Consider the following 23,446-nt stretch of genomic DNA (forward strand, 5'->3'; position numbering starts at 1 on the left):
TTGGCATGCACTATCTCATATATTGTCACGATTTTTTATACAGCTTCTAAGTTTCCCGGTACTATGTTTTCTCTTCCCATTATCTACAGTTTGGAGCGACTGGAAATGTGTGTGTGTGTGTGTCTAAGTTTATGCATGGTCTTTCAAGGAAAATGACTCTTGCCTTTCCTGGCTTATCTAAAGGTTTAGACACTAGAACCCATTCCTTCCGTTGATAAGCAGACAGGAAAGGTCTGACGCCCATGTCCTCGTCGGGTTTCCTCGGAGTACTCAATGGATTGGGCTCCTTGGACCGAGCCTTGTGGGTGTTCGTTGCAGCAACCGCCACCGCCAAGGGTATCAGGAGTACCATGCGTGGCACGGCAAGCACAGTGAGGTTGATAGCTGTTGCGGGCTTCCCCGTGTCCATCTCCTTTGCGCCCCCACGTGTACTGGGGGTCGGTGGAGTGGAAGCGGCTGGAGCAGCCTCACTCCCGACAGAGACGGTACCCATCACAACTGCTACGGAAGCTCACAATAGGATGGGCTGCCATAGGCAACCATACCAGTCTTGCTGACCTGGGTCACCACCTAAACCAGGCATCGCTCCACTCCCCGGCAAGCTGTCAGCGCATTTCGCCAAAACTGACACCTTGAATACACAAGATGCCCCATGTGGGAGCCATGTGTCCGAATGGAGTGCAGAGGCAAACACACCAAAACTTTGAGAAGCTGCCACATGCAGTTTAGGCACTTTTACTATTCTCTTAAAGCATGTAGGCAGGAATAATTTGTCTGCATGTATATTTTATTTTTATTGCGGTTTCTTTAAAAAGTTATTGCGCAAATGCCCCCAAGCTGTTTTTGAACCTGGGACTTCCAAGCGTGTTCTATTCGCCAGAGCACAGATTGTATATCTCTGAGCACAACCTAAGGTGGAGCAATACAAATTGTTTCTAGCTGCTGAGCACTTTTGTACCTTCTACTGGGTTGCACGATGCGTATGAAACAAAGTATAGAGCTTGAGATTCTCACAAGCTTAACGAGTTACCAAAATGTCAAATTAAATTGGACTATTGCAGATAAAACATTTTCTAATTTTTCCGCTTAGGAGACTCAGCTCAGATTACAATCCTGTTCATACTACATATAGGTTCGTGTATTACATCGAGTAGTGTTCCGCGAGCTGCTCGTACAGTTTTCATTGCTATTCACAACAGTGCAACCTCCATTATATTTCCTGCACCACATACCGAGCAAAATAAACCACTGCTTTAAGCTTGCACTTTCCACACTATATATGTTCTGCAGGCAAATAGCCCTGCAAGCAGCACCCACCTTGTCTTGCCAGAGTGTTGGTCGCACGTGGAGGTGCGAGGTTTGGGTTGTGCCAAAGTGTCTGCACCATCATGTGCAGTGAATTTCTTTGATGCTCCCAAATCACCAACTTGGGTGTTGTTCCCCTCCAGAACTGCAAAAGTCAAAGGTCTCAGTGGGTAAAGGCAATGAGTGTTGTAAGCATCCTCAAGCAGTCTTTTGTGCCACGAACCATGCATTGAGTTTGTTGACTTATGTGTTTTGTTTCTACCGCTTGGCTGTGTCCAGTTGTGTTATGTGTTTTTTATTGCTGCACTGCTTATTTCATGTGATAGTGTTTTGCCCTGTCGTTGCTTGAGTAGAATAATCTTGGATCTCTAGTGTTCTTGATGTAATTCAATAATTCCAGAAGCAATCATGGCGAAAAATAAATGCCCACAGAGCAAACGCCGCAGCATCTAAATCTCCTCGCCTGTGCATGTCATGCTGTTGACTGCTTGTCGCCGCTGTGTAATCTTTTGTTCTTAGCGAAGCGCAAGTTCACACCAATAAAGTTGTTCCCTGAAGAAACCAGCCTCGTCCTTGGCTATGCGGCATCTGGTAGAGGTGCTCGGAATGCACTCTTCATGCTCCCAACAACCTCTGGAAGCCGCCGAGCCAGTGCAACTAGAGCCAGCCGCCGACTGCAAAGTTTGCTGCCTGAGTTTGGTCTCCTGCCAGAAGGACCCAAGAGAGCAACTACTGAAATCACCACCATGGTGCGAGAAGCGACTTTGCCAATCGTCCTGCAGCAGCCCCAAGAATCATCATCGTTTCATAGAGCCCCCGCCGAAGACCCCAAAGAATGGTTAAAGAAACAGGAACCTCCCCATATATTCAACAGGTGAGACGACGAAGATTTCCGGCATGTTTTCTTCTACTTGGAAAATGCAGCTCGAACTTGGTTCAAGAACCATGGGGGCTGTTTGAACAACTCTACATAATTAAAACACGCGTTCCTTAACAACTTTACTGTGGCAAGAAAACAATAAGCTGCACTTTTGCTTCAAACTCGAATGCAACAAAAACACGAAAGTCGTGATCTTCCTCAAGAAGATGGTGCGACTTTTTCACCGTGCGGACCCAGAAGTAATGGAGGGAAAAAACTAACCTCTCTGATGCAAGGGGTTAAGCAGCAGCTCTTCGCTTGCCTCGTTCCTAACGCCATGAAGATGGTGTCCGAATTCATGTCTGAGGCTGGCCCGATGGATGGCTGGCCGTACGAGGCAGCGCGACCACCCAATCAACCCACTGGTTTCAGAGACCATCAGTGCTGCGGCTATCAGCTTTAATACAGTGTGCGAGACCATTCCCGCAGTTGTTAAAGAGGAGCTGCGGAAAGTTTTCCTAAAAATGCCACAACCCCAATTCGCGTCCCTGAGTGTAATAATCCGGAAAGTGCAGCAAGCACAAGGTACTTCTAGAATGCCGGGAGCACCCCAGAAGCGGCAGGCCATGGTACACAGCCGCTCTACGTCATCCTCCCCCCAACTGCACTTAGCCGCACGGAAGCTCCGCACTGCCCTCCCTCGTCGCCTGCCCGACCACCTAATGTGCAACCTCCCAGCCGAGGAGGACCATTGTCCACTGTGCTACCAGTGCAGTGAAGAGAGACATCTGCAGACATTGCTCGAAAAGTTACTCAAACTGCGAGGTTTCTCCACGGACGCACCTCGTCGGTTGCCCGGACAGCACCCCGATGATGTCGATGATTATCTAAACTGCAGCAACCATGGTCCAGCATGCTACAATCGTTTGCCGTCACCCTACTCGTACGTATCGCCAAGCTTCCGCAGCAATGCTTACATTGCACATGGAAGATCTCCCATCCCAAGAAGGGGAAACTAAAAGCAGCAACTCCTGGGGGTGAAGTTGCTTTACGGCAGAAAAACGAAACACTCCAATGATGCAACGACACACCCAAGACCAAGATGCACGACATTCTCTCAGCCCGACATCACTCTGGCGTGACATCCAACATGACACAGCCCGCCGATATCAAGATGGCGATGACAACGTGCAGTGACCGTCCGTCAACACCCGCAAGCCGATACACAACACCCTGATGCATCTGAAAATCGAAAACAACGATGTCAGACATACAGCTATCCATCGACACCCTTGACGTGGTGGCTGATAGACACAGGAGCCGACTACTCAGTGATGAGTGGATCACTCGTGACCAACCTGAAAAAAGTTGCAACTACCTGAATGGTTTGCATATCCACACAGTGGGTCGCCTTGTAACGCCAAGTGGAACGTGTACATCGTGCTTTACCATACATGGCACCATGTACCCTGCTGTTTTCGTCATACTCCAATCTGTGCCGGCAACGCGATTCCCGGAATTAACTTTTTGACAAACAACAGGGCTGGTATGGATCTCCAGGCCAAGTCAGTAAGTTTCTCCGCCGATCATGCCAAGCTGCCTGTCCCAAGCCCTCAACAATGTGTTTTTTCAAGGATTGCCTATGAAAATATCACCTTGCCTTCTAATGCAAATTTGATGACCACCATCTACTGCCAAGATGCCGATCCTTACATCGATGCGATTGTGGAAAGCGACCGGAGCTTGCTTTTGAGCATGGTGTCTCCATGGAAAGAGGCATTGTGCACTTGCAGCAAAGAACATCCTATGTTCCGGTCACCAATTTCAGAGGAGTATCAGCATTTCAACAAAGGCGCTGCAATTGTGTATCTTGAACAAATGCATGATGCAAGTGGCTTGATTGCGGTTGCCAAATTTCAACGCCAGCCTGATGCCACCGTACCTTTTCTTCGACGATAATTCCGGCGCTACCACAAGGAAACAAGGAAAAGTTGAGGGCTTTGTTATTCCGCTACAGTGCCAGTTTTTCATTGACCTCGAAGCTGCGACCTACACCCCTGGCAAAGGACCGAATTATCACCAAAGAGCACCGAATTGTCATTGAAGATAAAGCCCGACATACCCAGCAGTCACAGTGCCAGGAGTCTTCAATGCCATCTGGACGCAAGTTGAAGACAAGCTTGACAACGATATCATACAACCGTCGATAAGCCCTTGGGCAGGCCCAGTTGTGCTCGTGAAGAAAAAAGATGGTGTTCTGAGGTTCTGCATTGACCACCTCCAATTTAACAAAATCTTGAAAAAAGATATATACCCCCGCCCATGAATCAACGACGCCACTGCCGCCATACCTCTGCCATGTGAAGTACTTCTCTTCGATGGACCTGAAAACCGGGTACTGGCAAACTGAAGTGGACGAGGGGGACTGTAAAAAGACAGCGTTTATAATGCCAAATGAACTGTATGAGTACAAGGTGATGGTGTACAAGATGAAAGTACAAGGTGATTGTTCTTTGTCGTCGCTGTGTAATCTTTTAAGTTCTTAGCAGAGCACAAGTTTGCTCCAATAAAGTTTTGTTCTATGAAGAAACCTGCATCGTCCTTGGCTAGATGACAATATACTTGAATGCACAGCACAGTTTCCTCAAGCCGGACTTCGTGATGCCAGGTCCAGGGTGTCTACCAAATTCACACTTTCAAGTTCCCTGAGTTTTCCCGGTTTTCTGAGAGTGCTTCTGCTAAATTACATGAATAAAACAAAAATTGTTTAAAATTCGAATTGGCTGTAAAATGCCGTCGAATGCTGTCTTTAAAAAAATGATACAAGAAACGACGTAATAGAGTTTACATAGTAAGGTACACGCTGATTTCATTCAAAATGAAAACGGAAAGAAATTAGTAATAATCGGAGCTAACAAAATATCTTTAAAAAATGGCAAAAAAATATTTCAAATTGAGGCAACATATTGAAATGGTGCATACAGTTTTCTCTAAGTCGGACTGTGCGATGGCAGGTTCAGGGTGTCTATCAAGTTCACATTTACAAGCAAATATTCTAGAACGTATTTCATCTACACTAGTAATTCCAATGGTTGATGGCCTGTGTCCAAAAATATCTGTGCCACCGATAAAACACTGCAGAGTGCTCACCTGCGAGCAGTATGATACACGTTCTTTGCATGTGTGTTAATACTTGCGACTAGAGTGACAAAATAAATCCAATCTTTGTCACTGCAGTCACCCGGTGATCTGGCATCACTGCTTCAGCGGCTCGAGGGATTTCTCTCAACCCATGGTCTCACCCATATTTTGTTGTCGTCTTCATGCTAGTTTGTATTTCAGCAAAATGGGGAAGTTGAAATTGCATGATTTTGAAGCAGCATGTTCTGCCAAAATGGCAAAATATTTTACAACGGAACAGCATACCGACTACATTCGAAAGCATACACCGGTGCATGCATTATCGCCAGTAATCGAGCGCTGCCGCAGATGACTGCTGCTGTTTGTTAGGTCACGAATAGACATCACGAATGATAATCCAATTCTGTTTGACACAGGGAACTTGTAGTATTGAAGTCAGAATCATGCATAGCAATGCTAAATGTGTCAAGTACTTCAAGAGAAAAAAGTTTTGTGGGAACACTCAAAATCGGCCTTTTTTTGCTGTAATGAAAGTTACATCTTTGTGGAAACTCGTGTGATGACGAAGTACTGAACTTTACGCATACCTCTGCACTTTGTTGAAAAGCTTTGTTTCAAAGCCAGTTTGGCAACAACAAGCAGACACAGAATGAAGCTTCAAACTAAGCATCTCGGTGACATCTGACCCAAAGGTTTCGTGTGCACATGAGAATCTATAATTGAAACAAAACTCAGTAGAGGTCTTCAACTACTTGAGAAGCAATGAAAATAAAAACCAAACATCACCACTGTCACCCGCTCATCAGGAGGCCGCCGGTGGCGGTGCACAGAGCCACATAAAATACATCCTCTCTGGCACTTAAACAAGCTAGCATTACCGTGACTTTCATTGCATTAGTAAATTACAATTTTTCCTAGCAGAAGCACAAATTCCCTCAGTTTTCTCTCAGTTTCTCCAGATTATTCAAAATCTCTGAGAATTCACGGTCCTTACATTTGGCACACACCTTGCAGGTCAAGGTTATCATGTGTCACGGGCAATCCCAAGAGGGGATGCACAAAACCCTTTGAAAGAGTACCAAGCCCGGAAATTTGAACTGCGCGCCAAGAATGGACCAATCGACCAGCCCTGCGACAGAGCCACATGGCATCATGACCAAATATGGTAGTGAAATGGGAGCAAATATGGGAGGGCCATGAAGCAGCCCAGCGGCAGTGTGGCCAAATATGGAAGTGAAAAGGGAGAGCCAACATGAGTGCCGCGATGGAGCAAAGAGCCCAAGAAGAAGGGAGAAGAGGCAAGAAACCAGGAGACAGAAGGAGCATGCGAGCTTCGAGGAACGAGCCAGGGGGACAAGACTAGGTCACCGACTATGCCTACCAAGTGTGGGAAGGAGCAGGCTGACTTCGCAGCAGCCGCAGCATCCTAGTCGCACCACAAACCAGCATATTGGTGAACCCAGTGGCCACGGTCGGGCACCTGTGGCCAGTGCCCTCGCCTTGTCGAGTTTTGCTTCAACAGCCCCGCAAGGCTACGTTCAGCATCGTCCTGGGTGCCACTGGCTGCAATGGCTACCACGAGGGTAGCCACCAAAGAACCACTTCGAGATGCGCGGTGCTAACGTTGTCCAAACGACTGCACAGAGCGACGTTGGCACCACTATGAGATGACAACGGCTACCACTGCGTCATGGCCATGCAACGGTACGCCCCATCAGCGTCGACGACAGGGGTAGGCCAGTTCAATAGGGACGCATAGCCTTTGGACAGTACTAGTAGTTAGTTTCATTGCCGAGAGTTTTTAGAGACTTCGTAGAGATGGAAGTATTTATTTGTGATGCTTGGTTAAAGGGGTTGTTGTTTGGTTCAATGCTGTTGCAATTGTAAGTGCGGTTTGTCTTACAGTTCTCTGTGTGTAATAAATATGCGCTTGGGTAAGCCAACCAACAGCTCTCTCGCATCCAGCTCTCTAAGCTGGTCGAGACACCCTACCAACTAGAGACAATGGTAAGACTAAAATAATTATTCATGCAGCACTCAATACGCCGAATTTAACTGGCAAGGGCATGGGTACTCACAATTACTGTTTAAATTGTCTAGAAAATACACTGAAAGTAGTACCCCACACATTATTGAACTGTACAGATATGGTGATGTATATCAAGCAGCTACCATCAGCACTGCTTTATTACACAGAAGCAGACCTGATTTTTTTGAAAACTTTTTCTAATAGCTTCATATAACAACAGTACTCTATGCAAGGCTAGTAGTAGGTAACAAAACTAAGAAAATTGTATGAAGAAGTTCTCATTTCACTGATGTGAGTGTCAGTGGAAGCAGACGAGCTGACGCAGCGGTACGCATTAAATAATGCAAAAAGAATCAAATGGCCAATTGAGAGAAAAGGCTAGTGTTGACACGGCATATGTAACACGGGAATGGCTCCAAAACTAGGTGTTTTTGGTTGTTTACAGCGCGAGACGTTCTAGCGCATTCTGAAACTTGGCAGCAGAGAAAGGTGACTGTCAGCAGCTGTACACCAAAGAACCAGCTTGCGTTATCAGTACCTCAGTTTACTATTTTCTCGAGTATTTTGACAGGATTTACCAGACATTCCAATGTTTAACACCACAAATTGTGACTATAGCTTATGAACTGCTAAAATAAGCAAAGAAAACTTTTTCTCCTAAGAATAACTGATAAAAAAAGTACAAACAGAAAAAGGCTCCAGCCTTCATATCAGACCGCTACTATTATCCCCCAAAAATGTCTCCCCAAAAATTTTGCACAGCAGGGAAGCTGGCTTTAAAAGTGCACAGAAAAGCACTCACTATACATATGAGTTCTAGAGGTATTTATTAAAAGACCCGAAGGTATCCACACTTTCATATCAGAATGCTTACACTGCTCCTGCAAAAATGTCTTCCCAACTACGAATTTGGGTATAATAGAAATCCAGGCTTTACATAACTGGGGGTAGGATAGAGAAAACTATGCTTGTTCGAGATCTCAGAACGCCCACCTGCATATTTTTTTAAAGTTTTCTCAACACAAAAAAATGGCTATAAAAACGTTTTAATTAAGGTTACCCATGTTTGGTTTCATTAATCGAATACAACTGAAAATCCTTGCTCAGAAAACGCATATGGTAACAGATGCAGGGGTGTGACAGCTGAAGCAGATTTGGGGGCAGCTTCTGGAGCAGCAAAATCTAGATCTGGATCAGAAGCTCAATATGAAACAGTTAGCGACATTTATTACATTATCTTCAGAGCCTAAAAATCAAATTTTTAGCATCTGGTGGGGAGTACACATCTCAATCAGTTTGGAATACACACCACACTGAAACATCCTTTGGAGAAAAATATTTTAGCAAAGTATCCCAAGGCACATTCGGTACAAAGCTTGTCCATAACAGCGAGTTCAGTTTGAACTAGTTACATCTGAATACTGCTGAAACAAACTCTTTACAAACACAAAGACGACAGGGGTGGGCTCAGACATCAGAACTCTGCAGTTGTTTTTTTTAAATCTAGCTCAGGCGATAGAGGATAAGGCTGAAAATACAAAAGCTCTCATACAGACAAGCGTTTTACTGACTGTATCAACTGCACTATATTCTTACGAACTTCTTAAATTTTATTGAGGGTGTATGCATAGACAATGTAGAGTCGTTAAAAACATCAAATTAAAAACACCCTAATTTTTGTTACTATATGAACACCGCAATTACTATTGTTGTCATGCCAGACTATGTCGTAAAAAGGAGCACAGAGCAACGACAAAAGTGGCACTAACCGCTGAAACGATCAATGCACCCCACCACCCCTCCCATTTAAAGCGTCAAGGTGCATGTTCACCACAATCATAACTTAATTAATGTTACTATGTCCACCCACCTTGCCTTTCGCATTAGATTTCACTTGACATGCACAAATAATTATAAATGGAATTCAACCGTAACCCATTCCACTGTCGTGTGCTGCCTGAACACACTGCAACGACGCAGCCTGTGCAGCAACCTTCCGTGTGTTGGTCATCCCACTCCACGGCTCGCAAGCTCGCTGTCAAACAGCAATAAGTCAGCATTTTACGACATTGCAACGAGTCACAAATTTTGCTTCACAACTCCCGATTAGACACATGCACAATATTTCACTCGACGGGCACCATGTTGGTTCTGATGAACTCCACCTATCGAGCCATGCAACTTCCCGCAATATGGCGCACATTCTAAAGCATTGCATTGCCGCGATGTCGCCAGCACCCACGTAACCTAATCAAAGATGAAAACCAGCAAAGCGCACAAAGCACCTGGCTAACTTATCAGATGCTTCGCCCAGCTATCGGGAAAGCCATTTCAACAGACATTGCCGGAGAGCCGATTGCACTTAAAAGCTATTGTTTTCTTTGGGTCACTGGCTTTCATTTTCTGCCATTTGCATGCCTTTACAATATGATAAAAAAGGTGATCACGAAGCGGAAGATGAGGGCTTGCCTAATCTACCCAAAAACAAGATGGCACTACCTGGCTGTGATGTGGAGCTTCAGCGCACCAAAAATAGTATTTTCTTTTTGTCATCTTGCACAAACCGTTAGTCACCTCAGCTGCCATAAGTATTCAATGGCACTTTACAATGGTTTTCAATGAGGAAATTTTGGAAACATAGAATATAAAGTGCGCAGTTTGAAAACATGATTTAAAAAACAAAACGACCTTTGGTACATTTTTGCTATCTGTTTCCAACGTTTTATGATTGACTGATCCCTCAATAAAAAAGCTCCAAACTGCATAAACATGAGACTGCATGAAAAATGATGTTGTCAAGTTGGCACTTTTCCTGATTGAAACTAATATGAGTGTCAAAATCCTTGCTTGAAAGGCTGCTTTGGACAAGTTTGGCACAATTTTTGGAATTTTCGTGCTGTTAGAGCAGCTTGGAACAGTAAAACAGATTTGCATAAAGACAGCACAACATGCCCAGCTGTCTCATTCCTGCTGATGGTAATGTCCAGCAGGTATGCGATAATTTCTACACCGGCAGAAGCAAGCTTTTATCTTTTCCAATCAGGGAAAAAAAAATTAAAACTCAAGTTCAACACTCTAACGCTACCACCACGTGCTATTAGACAGTACTGGATGTGCCCACAACAAAATTTGCAACACAACTATTTTGACACATTCTGCTAAGAAAAACATGGTCAATTTTCAACTCAATGCAATTAGTTGAGAAAGAATAAAAACATGAAGAAAGAAACACGTAATGTCCATGTCTTTTGTTTCCAGTTTGGGTTCTGTTATTTACACATTCTGAATTTGCTATAGCCTACGAGCGACTGACATGTGCCAGTGTATTCTCTGAAATTCAGGCTTTGCACCTCCAGCAAACCACCTAGCTACTAAGAACTCGTGTGTAACTGACAGACCTCCTTTCCCATACCACAAACTAGAAGTGGCGTGCTTCATGCACTTTAAATTGCAAAGAAAAAATTCTGATGCATTAAACCTGCCATATCCCGCAAAGTACAAAGAAATTGTGCAAAAGTTATTCATAACAGTTTTTAGGGTAAAAATTTTTGAACTGTTTTGCTTGCTCTGTGAGACACTTGTAATAAAATCAATAATGCAGAAATCAAACCTGACGATTCCGCTTCTGTTTGGGAGCCAGTACTGATGAGTGGTGCCAGCGCACACTGCGTACCTGAAAAAAGAATTCTGTCAGTAATGCATAACACATAGCAGGTAGGCAGAATAGGTTCAGCACCTATTGAATTAGCAGTAATGGCTGTTTGTGCATATTGGCTGCAGGAGACTCCCTGGTTCCAGGCCACATCCGGAGACACTGCCACACCACAACTTCTGGGCATTGATAGTCTGGTACGTGGCATGCTTGATATTGTTCTTGCACGGTATCCTGGAAATGACAAACACAACCAGTCAAAAAAGTTACTCCAACTACACTGCAAGAGAACCTGCCATAGTTCAATCACAACTTTCACATTGCTAAATAAAACGTAATGCACATAATTTATCCATACAAGATATGCCTTTTCAACCAAGAGTTGAAGATACCAACAGTTCAGGACACTAGATGTGGCAGCAATTAAAACAAATAGGTTAAAATACCTTAATATTTGCTTCTATTCATTCAGTAGAGTCAAGACATGTTCAGGTGTTTTGTTTGAGTCAATAATAGCGTCAGGAAAAAGGGAAATCTAAACAGGTTGGTAGAAGAGGTTAAAAAACGGCTATATTCATGATGAATAGTATTTTGAGGCATGCCTTGGACTTCTATCTAGAGCAACTTTTAGCATAATATCAGCAAAAATTCAAAAGCCAACTGCAATGAAAATTTAAATACCCCAAATTGTGGTCCAATGTGTGGTATACATGACTAAAGTCTCTTGTGACCTGATTTTGAACTCCACACGTGCACAGTATTTTTATTAAAACTATATAACAATTAAAACCATTAACCATTTAAACCGAATAAGCAGAAATCTAGGCTACAAGAAAGCTTGGTAGAGGGTGAAGGCAGTTTGTGCAATAATTTATTAAAATTCTCTTGGACATACAGTGAGCCTGACCTGCATGTGTGAGTGTTAAAAAAACTTCCACCCCATTGTATGAATTCCTTATGTGCTCAGTTATACGGGCAACATGCAGACCTTCTGTACAGGCATGTGTTTTTACAATCCCTGAACCACGTTCAAAGCCTGCACTAATTGCAAATAAAATCTACTAGGGTTAGAATCCGCATAATTACCTGTAGACAATTGTACTGGAAATATGCAACAAAGAACAGTGTGAAAATCTCCCACCTCCCCTCGCGGGAACCCCTGTGTAGATGCGACGCATAGGCGGAGCGCCGAAGGGACCGCGTTTTATAGCGTGCATAACGTTGAGGGGACTGCGTAAGCCAGTCCCAGTCAATGACGACGTTGGCGTACTTGTAAAGCGGCATGGACTATAGGTGTTTGAGCCAAGCGTGGATGTTGCTTCGCCGGAGAACGGCACACCGGTTATATGCGCATTGCGCCCGGTGAGGAAACCGTGGAAGAGAGAGTACTGCACATGCGCCGGCCCCAGTGCGTCTGCCGCGGCTATGACGCAACGTGCCGCGGCTATGACGCAACACAATCCAACACAATCCACTTTAATCCAATCCAAATCCAATCCAATCCAAGCCAATCGAATCCAATACAATGCCCCTCACGAGAGAGTGTTCGCTATCGGAGAGGAGAGGGGGTGAGCGGCGGCGAGTGCAGCTAGCGCGGCGAGGAGAATGGCGGAGGGGTGGCCAACGCCGACAACAACGACGACGCCGGAGGGACAAGGCGAGTGAATCAGATGCTCTGCATCTAAAATGCACCTGTTGGGTTTTGTGTCTCAAAGTTATTTACTAAACGTATTGGCTTAGAACCTTCGTACACTAATCCAGAAAAGGTCGTTTCGTAGAACAAGAAGAACAATGTAAAAGAACACGAAACAATGCCGAAGAACACGACACCGCTCGGTGGAACAAATCCTGTTTTTGACAGTTACATACGATTTGGCTACCACAGTTGCACAGGTATGTAATCACAAAATGAGAATGTAAAACAGACTATAGGGACCGGGCGGCCGTTGTATGGCGCCACCATCGCTTCGGCGAACAGCGCCGCCCGTGGCGAACTGCTCGTCAGTGGAAGGCCGGTGGTGGTCAGCGCAGCGTAGTTGTGCACGGCTTTCTGTCGTTCTGATGCGGCGTGGCTTGCAAAGCGCAGACTTTTTTCAGATTGGTAAATCTCGCAAGTAGAGGTGACCTTCACGAGGCATGTCAAGTGTGGTATTTATGCCCATACTCAGTAATTACATATAGCAGACGACACTCATGCGACAAGCTGGAAGTCAAGCTGGAAGTGCAAGTCCGTTACTACGTGCACATTTTTCATGCCTGCATGCAGTTTGACGTATCGAGGAATATATTGCAGCTAAATGCTCCTACAAAGCCGGTGTGTGCAGCCAATCCAGGAGAGCTGTGGCGCTCGCCTTTGGCTGTTGATGACGAAACGGCTTCGTGCATAAGCGAAAGACAGAGTTGGGGGGAGGGAGGAGGAGGGGCTTCTAATATTTTCCCAAAACAGAAATTGTGACGGGCGACGCTCCGTAATTTCATCAACTTTGGTAGAAACGTGTTTAACATCACAGAAATACGCTTACTACAGTAACCGGGAATCGTTTATACAGAATAAATACTGCACGATAGTAGAGCGTTATTGCTTGTCGTGAAAAAACATTGCTTTACAAGACTTGCTATGGTTGCTGACTAGTTGGTTAATGGTGTTTCAAAAAATAATTCCTGTGTGGCTGAAGGACAAGAGACAGGAGCGGTCCAAAAACTTGCCCTCAGTTTCACAACTGAATGCTGCGGTCCAGTTTTACAAGCTACCACCTACGCTTGAAAAATCATGCACTCCTCCGTGTAACAACGATGATGGTTTATCGCAAAGCTTTCTCGTGCGGGTTTCCTTGGTTGCCTTCTGGATTTAAACTTTGAATATTTGAGACTTGGATTTGACCAGCACGCAGTTTGGTCTTTTGATCGCAGCGTCTTTGACTTTGACCCGGCCTTTCCTGTTGTATTTCGCACGAAAAAAGGTTCGTGTTCAACCATCGTCGTCGTTAGACGGAGGGCTGGATGATTTTGCTGTTTAATTTTGCACTTCCACGTACCCCTGTGCACATTCTAACTGCTTCCAGCGGGTCTGAAATGCGTCTGTGCTGGAGGACTCGGGCTGATGCACCTCTGTTTGAGGCAACTAGTCGCGAGTTTTTGGTTTCTTCACAAGGCATTACACGATATTTTTAGGTAGCCGGCAAACAATACTTAGGCATAAAGAAACACAGACGAACGTTAACACTGCCAACTTTTTTGCCTATCGGTGCCAGCATTTATTCCACGCAGGTGGTGGAATGGGAAGGGGGAGGGGGATGGTTTGTATACCGTGGGCTGTTGGGTGGTTGAATAACTTTGGCTTTTGATAAAATGACCACTACAACGTGGGATTTCCGCTTCGGCTCTCAGGCTCCTATGCGGTCACTCAGGGCCGTAGCTGGCATTTTTTTTTCGAAGGGGATTTTGAGTTATGAAAAACGCTGAGTGTTGCTGAAAGGAACAGCAAGTCTCGCGTACGCGCTGCCTAGAAAAAACTTTCGGAGGAGGTTTTAACCCCCGAACCCCACTCTGGCTACGTCCGTGCTGCCACTCACCAAAACCGAAGGCACTAAGCTCACGGTTACACAAAGTAAGTGCCGCAACGTTTCCACGGCCACACGGTAATCGATCTCGTATGTAAGTGCCTTTCTCTTCAAAGCACAGGCATCGAGGTATCCCATCGTTAAGGCTGGCGTGGAAACGGTAGTCATTGAAACAAGTGAAGATAATTTATAGTGGTAGAAATAAATCCTACTATTAGTAGTTTTATTCCTACTCAGATCGCGCGCAGCCAGGCCCATAGCGCTGCGAAAATCGCTCTTGTCAATGTAGCCCACTCGAAAACTTAGAAGCGTCCAATACGTTTACGTAGCCGTTAGTGCATTTAAGAAGAAATTAATACTGATAATAGTAGTTTTATTCGTACCCAGAACAAGTGGAGCCAAGCATGGATCGCTGCAAAAGGAGCTCATGTAATGGTATACCCCGTATCCAACTTTAGAAGCGTCCGACAAGTTTACGTAGCCGTTATTGCATATAAGAATCCAACACATCTGTCTAGACTTTGTTTAACCGCACATATCTGCTTACAACACCACCAAAACGTTCAAAGCACCGAAGCAAACACGGCAAAAACAACGACAGGTTGCGCAGTCCAATGCACCGGCTCATTCCACTAACGAAGGGAACAACGAGCGGTGGCGCCACCCGTCCAGCTGCCCGGACCCTATATGATGTGTTTAAAAATGTGGACAGGTACACTCAATTAGGTTACTGCAAAAAAACTACAGTAAAACTTCACGAGACATTGCTACTAGAGACTTAATTAAAAGAGACATTTAAATGAAGACTAACTGCTAGTTTTTCTATGTCACTATGTTAGCAACGTCACATACAAGGGACCCTGGTTACAGGAGACACGTTTTCAGGGTCCCTGCGCGTCTCTTGTAACAAGGTTTCGCTGTATGCTGCAAATATTCCAGTACTAGGTTTTTGCATCAGCGAGAATTTAACATGCAAGCACTCATTCCAATTGACGAAATGAGCACTAACATTAGCTGCAACAATGCCAACAGCTTGCGCACACAACTGAATACAATGCGCTGAGAGCTTGTTTCTCCAGAATGACAGGGCACTGCTACGGGGGCACATGTTACATAGCTAAGGATGCAGTTATGCTTCAATGAATGACCTTGCGGCTGACATGTGGAAAAGTGGGAAAGATAGATTTTGTGCCGTCGCTGCTCCAAAACCTATACCAAGCTTCAGCATCGCCGGGCATGCACTGGTTTCTGGGAAGCACTCTAATGCGCTTGCATCAACACAAATGTTGCGGCTGCTGGGCAATTACGTTTAACGGGATCACCATTCACACCATTGGTACACTCTCACTTGATAAGCTTGCTATTGTTCAGACAACCGTTTTATTGGAGCCCTTGAGCAATGAAAGCCTTTCGGCTTGTTGGTTCACATTACCAAAACAAAACACTGAACATGAGACTAATGGAGCAGAGATCGAGTGTCAGAGCAAAATTTGGTGGCTGGCCTGCCTTGCATGTATATCCCAGAATGAGTGGTGTCGAGTGAACAAGCACAACAGAAATCAGCGCACGAGTGAGCTGCTCGAAGCCTATACGATACACAAGAGTGGCGCTGATAGTGTGAGCACCTCTTCTGTGCCTCGTCTCCAATCCAAAAAAGGTTGTGTTTATTGAGGATAAAGTTTTTTTTTTTTTGGCTTAAAGGCCAACAGCACTCAGATTTCACCTCGACCAAATTTATTTTTATTGCGTAGTATGCACCACCAAATCAGCTGGGACACAATTGGTAGCCCCATGGAATGCCTCATTAATCAGTCAGAGGCGTTTAAAAAAGCTCTGCCGCAGACCATGCTGCACCTGCTGGAGGATCGCGTAAACAGCCATGACGCGCCTGTGCCGCTCCAGCCAATGGGGGCTTCTTCCTCTGGCCAGCCACGCAGCTGGAGAACCGGTGGAGCTCTGCTGCGATCTCTTCACCAATTTGCTGTCCCGTGCGCACTTTATGCTTGTGTCCATGCTTGCTCCCGAGCGGCTGACCGTCCGGCTGCTTGCTGGATGGCTGCAACGTCATTTTAATAGCCGCGCTCTCCTGGGTTTCGATTTCAAAATCGCCGATGTTTACTGACCGCTTGCGGTCTCCACACCTGTATTCCAGCTCTTGTATTTTGCATGTTGCTTTTTTCTTTTTCAGCAGACTACACAGAAATAGTGTTTTCAAGAGGTCAAAATTTTGAGTGCAGTTGGCCTTTAAGGACGCAAAATGGTCGAACTGTTATTATGATGATGACAAATGTTTGTTTCTCGTATATATTTCCATAATTTTTTTTAATGTAGTTTGTGTCTTGTCACTTTGATGTCATAATGAGGCAGCCTTACGTTTGCCATGAGTCAAATGCACTTTTGTTGGTAGTCCGAGCTATGCGCGTGCTGCCTTCTTTTGTGTCCCGTCTTGTGCACTGTTTTTCTTTCTTGTGTCCTGTCTCGTGCACTGTTTTTCAAACCAACAAGCCTAAAATCTTCCATTACTTCTGTTGATGTCATCTACGCGGGCCATCTCTTTCCCTTGTTTTTTTTTTATACTGCGGTGTGTACTACTACGCTCGTGCTTGCTACTTGCCCTGTCCGTCTCTACGGATACTCAGTGAAGCTTGATTTTGTCCCACACGAAGTCTGGCTGGCTCGTAGGCCACTCGCTCCACCTTAAAGACATGGGGTTTGAATGTGCTGCATTCTTCGCTCACAAGCAAGGTACCAGGTGGACTACTCCTAAGACTACCTGCAGCTGTCTTGCTTAGAGGGGCTCTGAAAGAGGTTTTGCGATACGTGGGTGTTGATATTTTCAGGTAAGCCGATGTTCTAGTAACCACCTCCTTCAAGAATTTTGTTGATGAGCATTAGTGGAGTTATTGTAAATCAAAACATTGCATTTTCGCCCGCACCGCAACTCTCCCTCGTTTCGGCCATCTCGCTCCATGCGAGCGTGACTGACCATGACGCCTCGCTTCTGGGTGACGTCTGCAAGAACACTTCGCTGCCGGCATCTGCTACTGCGATATTATGCACCGCACTATGGCTTTCGCGACGGGGCTTTCTGATTTTTTGCGTTCCGTTTGCGCCGTTTTTCATCGTTGTGCTTATGAATCCTGCAATCCACTCACTGCTTGAAAAGTTGACGAAAGGAATATGGCAGGACTTTAACACTTGCACACCGCAAAAATGGATGACAAGTGTGTCAGTACGCCCCCCGTATCTGTGTCTAACCTTGAAGTTGACTATCTGGATGTTACTTAAAAGAAAGTTTGCTTGTGCCTGGAAATTAGTTTCTTACTGGCAATTTCTTGCCAGTTTCTTATTTTGTGTGTTCTCTTTTCTTTGTGTATATATTTGTGTGTTTTTTTCAATAAAAGTTTTGTTGATAGTAGCACTCCGTCCCATTGTATTTGTTCCTCCTGGTTGTCGTCATTTCTTCGCTCTTTATTTCACTAAGGACCGGGTGGATGCACTCTTACAGAAGGGGCTAACGCCATGAACCAAGCGTGTAGCTCTGTTTGTTTATGTATTGTTTCCAGTGCATGGCTGCCCCAGCTGTCTTGAGCTTTGAGTAAGGCCCAAGACAGTCGTGATTTTTGTATGCCACACCACCAATAATGATTATGGATAAACGGCATTGCTTTTTGAGGTATTTTGTGGACTATTCCTGTTTCATCCAAAATGCTCTCGATCTAACTAAATCAATGTCTCTGAAAACAAGAGCACTTTCGATACATGTACGCTGAGCTAATGCTGCAGAATTTAATGACGATGGAGTGTGCGCGTCACTTTGTCGACCAATTTTTCACTGCCTGTGTTTTCTTGTTCACGGCAAGGCACAAGCTCGGTGCAATAAACAGTAATTTGTACAAGAAGCTTCTTTGGTTCATCACAGCATGACAATATGGATTGACGGCGACAAACTTCTGATACACGCGGACAAGAAAAGGAACGAGCAGCCAATGCCACTGTTACGGCCATCCAAGGTGACCACTAAGACAGAACACTAGCAGTTGACACGGAGTATGAAGGACATGCGAGAAATGCTGCATTGCAGACTTGTGAAGAAGGAAGAAGGCATGTGCACCAAGCTGAGCCTTAAGTTCATAACGGAGGGACAATGCTCGTGCACTCCTGAAGGTCCACCAATGAATCATTTACTTTTCATTGTGTCCTCACATGCAAAAACGTGTCGGCTACTATGCACTCATCAAACCAAAAGCTGGCCAACACATTCGCATTCTTTCTAGAGATGTCCAAACAGTACTTATTACTGCAGCCGGCGATGGTTCATCACCAACACCCTCTGTGATATCCTGTGTCCCAGCCACGACATTATTTCTGGTGTGCCTTGACACATGGAAGGAGCGCGTCACTGTGTTGCACCTGGGAGGCATCCCTAGCAAGGACACAAAAACGTCCACCTTCGTTCCTTGACCAGTGCTGGAGTTCAATAACCCCACATTGGTAAGTGCACTGGAAGACTGTCCAAGACGTTGTCTGGAATTGGCGGGCAAGAACATGCCCTACCTGTCTGTCACTTGGAACAGAGTAGTACTACACCTTATTTAATTTAGAAAAGTTGATTTGTGAGCGGTCGAACAACTGTCTGGAAGCGAGCAAACCATTCCAGCGTGGCTGCTTTGTATCACAGTAAAAGACCTCCACATCGCGAAAACTGCACGGGTCACGCACGGTATTACGTTTCCAAAGTATTTCGCATACTGCGCCACGCATGAATTACCGCAAGGTCGCGGTCCCGCTTTTATTTGGGCGCAGCTTTCGCAGTGGCACGCACTCAATAGTGCTGAATGAGATTACCGCTTCCAAAACGAGGCCCCAAACAACTACAGCAGGTTTCAGGCCCAGGGGTGGGCGCAGAATGGAAATGGGCACTCCACGAAAGAGACTTGGAACGAATGAGACTCCTCAACCCTGGCTAAGACCGGCGGCTTGAGGCTGCCACTCTATGCCACTCGGCTCCACCACAAACCCGATTGACATCACGTGCGGCCCAAGGGTGGCCCTCGACACATCCGCGCAGTGGGCGAAACCAGCCGCGCTGCTCCAAGCAGTGCAACACCGGCCGTAGACACGGCGACCAGGGTTCGGGAGAGACCGCAAGTCAGAGGAAGCCACAAGCACCACGAACGAGGGTAGACACACCTTTGCAGAAGCAGCTGTGGCGCCCAGAGAGATGTTTCCGCAGAACCCCGGGCGTTTTGTCAGGCACGCGGCCGCTACTGGATTCAAAGTCCTCTATGAGCGTATGGCACTTAACATGAGCTACTAATAAGAGCGGCGCTTTCCCCGGCGGTCACATACACCTGCTCGTCGGCATTAAAACACTGCACCCTGAACTCTTTCCAACCAAGCTTCGTAAAATATCCACTCAACAAAGGCAGTGGCAGTGTCCAGCACAGGGAAAGTCTAGTGATCCCTCCAACCGTTGGTTTGACTTGCATTGCGTGCCGTCTAGGACATGCGGCGCTCCAAGCGGACGTCTTGCTCTGAGAGACGGTGACGTTCGTCCGCTCTGTAAGCAACAGTTTCTTACTACCTGGTTTCTTACTAGATATTCACAAAGAATCTATATAGTTGCAAGTAGAGCCGCTAAATAAGGTGCTTGAATTGTGGGTACTCTGCGAGCGCATGTGTACCGTCACCACCAACGTCACCACAGACTTGACACGACGGACACAAAATGTGGAGATGCATGTGCCGCAATTCCGAGGACTACACAGATGCAGACAAGAAGAGGCGGACAGCAGCGGACAGGGCTCGAATGTGCGCAGGGGCAGCGAGAACTCGAAACGCCAAAGCACAGAGTCGCTTCTAAGATCTAGTTAAATATTTGCCGGATGGCAGTGTAACATACACTTGCAGCGCCGGTGGTGGAGCCCAGCTCTCCACCGACTAGCAGTAGAGACGACACTCTACACTAGAGTGTTTGCTAGACGTATGGCTGAGCACAACAAGGACAACAAGGACTCTGGCGTCAGGACTCCCTTCAATGCTTCTGCTTCTGCTCAAAGTTTTCTCACTCGTATTTCGCTCTGCATGCTGTTTTTTGTGTGCGCCGCTCTTATGCTGGCGATCGTGCGTGCGTGAAAGCAGTCTGCGTTTACAAAAAGGCCGTTGTGTGTGTGGGGTGTCCCTATTCGCACGCCCCGTGGGAACAATTTTTATTTTTTGTTCGCACGCCGCGTGGGAACAATTTTTATATTTAGTTCGCACGCCGCGTGCCAACAAAAAATAAAAATTGTTCGCACGCCTTTGAGCCTTCGCCCGCTTCGCCTGCTTCGCGACCAGCGCGGCTTGCGCTGTCCCTTTCACTCTGGTCTCTGTTGTGATACCTCAAGCTTATCATTGTCGAGATGCCCGCATAGCTGTTGGCTAATCTGTGTTAGTAAGTAGCTCAATAGTTTGTTAGTTGCAGCAATGAATTTGATAAACACGTTGGTAAGTTGGTAAACATGTTGGATCCGCGGAGCCACACGTCCAGTTGTTCTTTTGAATTGTGTTTCGGTGAGTTGAGTGTTGAAGCTGACTTATCTCCGCCGTTTAATTTTTCTATTTTGTAATTGCGGTAGGCATTCTGATGTTGCTCCACCGGGAAAATCTCTACCCCTGTAGGTTTTCTGAGCTGTATCATATGCGACCGATGAGCAGTGCTCGGAGAACCATCGTGTTCAGCGGTTGTGCTGCTCAAATATGCATATTTCTAGAAATAGAGCGCTTGATACTTTATGTGAGGAAAGCAGGAACGTGCAAGATACTGTGGTGAGGAAAAACAGTGGTGCATATTGATTTTACATTCTCTGAGTGCTTTGTTTACCATATCTTTTAGATACACGAAATGCGGGGCGGAAATTTTTGCAGAACATGAATAGGTAGGATTAAATAGAAGAAACTTTGGAATGTGAAAGATGTATCAAAATTTTGTGGTTTTGGTGTCAGCTTGCTGAATCCAAGTATGTATTGTGTTGATAGGAAATATTTTTAGTAATAGAGGTTAGAATTTGGCAGGTTGTTTTCGCCAAGGAAGCACCGCTGTCGTGTCATTGCGTTCAATATGGTAGAACCAACTGGAGCTAATGTGTATATGCACAGCTAATCCTTTATGCACAGGACCATTAGATTTGTGGATATCTACAGAGGGATAGGGGAACTTGTAAACCAGTGTAGTGAGATGCCAGGTAGGGGGAGCGGACCTGCACACATTTTAGTGTAACCATTATTAACTACACGGACAATAAATGGTATTTTGTCTTTAGCAGCAGAGAGCAAACAGGTTCGCGATGTGCATCTTCTTTTTTCATCTTTGTTGAAATGTTTGAAATCGAGAGGGGCAGGCACACAGTTAAGTTTGGTTTCTCTAGTGTTCTTACCTAATTTGCATGTATTGCAAGTGCCTGGCGCAAAATTTTGATGCAATACTGCACTACAGCGCATTTTTTTTTTGTGCTACATGCACATTTGTGATGAGATGGTGAGGCAGGAAGTGCTGCAACAAATCCAGTGTAGTTACGACGTTAGGCCCCAGTGTTGTACCCGATGCTGCCGGTCGCACAACCTTCCATGTGTCTTCTAGGCGACACCATGGAAGGGCAGTGGCGTAGGGTATACCAGCAGCCAGATCTCATTGCGGTGTCCTACCCAATGTCTACACCTGTCATTAGCGGTTGACCCAACTACGTGTCTATCAAACCAGTGAAGATTTGGCCCTTGCTCAAGCTTCATATTCATGATTCTTCCTTGACAACGTTGACCAGCTGTACTGCACTGTCACTACCTTGTCAACTAGGGACTACTGCATCGCCTGAACTCTTCCAAGCCTTACCTTCTCCTTCACCACAATGGGTGCTCCCAAATCTCAGAAGGCTTCACCTTTCTATCGTTACATGCTTTTAGGTATATTACTTTTATATTGCCCATTCCCAAGTTTGCACCTCATTGTTTCTAAAAAAAAAAAGACATTCAATTCTCAAAATTTTCTCTAATCGTAATTTTTTTTGCATTATGATTTGAAAAGATGGGTTTCAGCTTGGAATTAACTTAAAAACTGTGAAGAAAAAACTGCTATGAAGGGCAGCTCTGCCTCAATGCCTGCCGGACACCAAACAAAAAGGGAGCAGTAGGTTTGCATTACTTATGCATAGTTACTCACAAGCATTACCCAGTGCATCATCACGATCATTGTCGTACTTGTCATTGTCTGAAGCCATTGTGCAGGACCACAGAGAAAGTTGGACTCGCTCTCGGAGACAAATTCGAGATGTTAAGCAGATGTTGCTGCCCGAAGTATTGCAAAAAAGCTGTTTTTTTTTTTGTAGAGACAATGCCCCCACCATCATTCCTCATGTTTGACACCATTTTTGTTACAGTTGCCAAACAGGTTTTTTGCCAAATTTCTGAAGGGCCCTTGCTACTAGAACTGATTATTGAGCGTAAAATCACCTTTGGTGCCGAGCACAGCATTGGCCGCAACGAGTGAGGCTCGCGATTAACTTTCATGACTTCTTTAAAAGTTATTCCTTATAACTGCTTCTACTGACACCTGCAACATAGCTACAACAAGGGTTAGGTCACATGTGCTGCCTCACTGTGGGCAAATTGCATGAGGCCCAGCCCATGTTGGTTACAGAGCAGCGCCTCAGAGAATTCATCCACAGTGTGTCGTCAGTTTCTGCAGCTGAGACTTCGCGTTTATGAGAACTTTATTAACCACTGCACATTACACCACTCAGGAAGCCAGCCCTGCGTTCCACACAGCACCATGTCGCCTACGGGGTCCAGTTCTGCAAGTGCCTTGCCATGGTGGAGCTGGTGAAGGGGGTAGAGCTGTTCCAGGATCTTGTCCACTGTGCCAC

General features: G+C 45.6%; 1 protein-coding gene across 2 annotated transcripts in view; it reads right to left on the bottom strand.

Moving 5' to 3' along the window:
* Nucleotides 1–20,097, bottom strand: part of LOC144158691 (uncharacterized) — a 35,704-nt gene extending 15,607 nt beyond the window's left edge. The window contains exons 1-4 of one of the 2 annotated variants that reach the window (XM_077689740.1): nt 19,740–20,085; nt 11,071–11,220; nt 10,945–11,007; nt 1,318–1,450 (exon numbers count right to left, since the gene is read on the bottom strand). In XM_077689740.1, the coding sequence (XP_077545866.1) occupies nt 1,318–1,450; nt 10,945–11,007; nt 11,071–11,194 (320 nt within the window). In that variant the 5' untranslated portion in view covers nt 11,195–11,220; nt 19,740–20,085. Of the gene's footprint in view, nt 1–1,317; nt 1,451–10,944; nt 11,008–11,070; nt 11,221–19,739 lie in introns of both variants that reach the window. The other variant, XM_077689741.1, reaches the window with a different exon arrangement.
* Between the last annotated feature and the right edge of the window lie 3,349 nt (nt 20,098–23,446).

Source organism: Haemaphysalis longicornis, unplaced genomic scaffold, assembly GCF_048455015.1.
Source record: "Haemaphysalis longicornis isolate Haplotype H1 unplaced genomic scaffold, Haemaphysalis longicornis Haplotype H1 scaffold_10, whole genome shotgun sequence".
NCBI lineage: Eukaryota > Metazoa > Arthropoda > Arachnida > Ixodida > Ixodidae > Haemaphysalis > Haemaphysalis longicornis.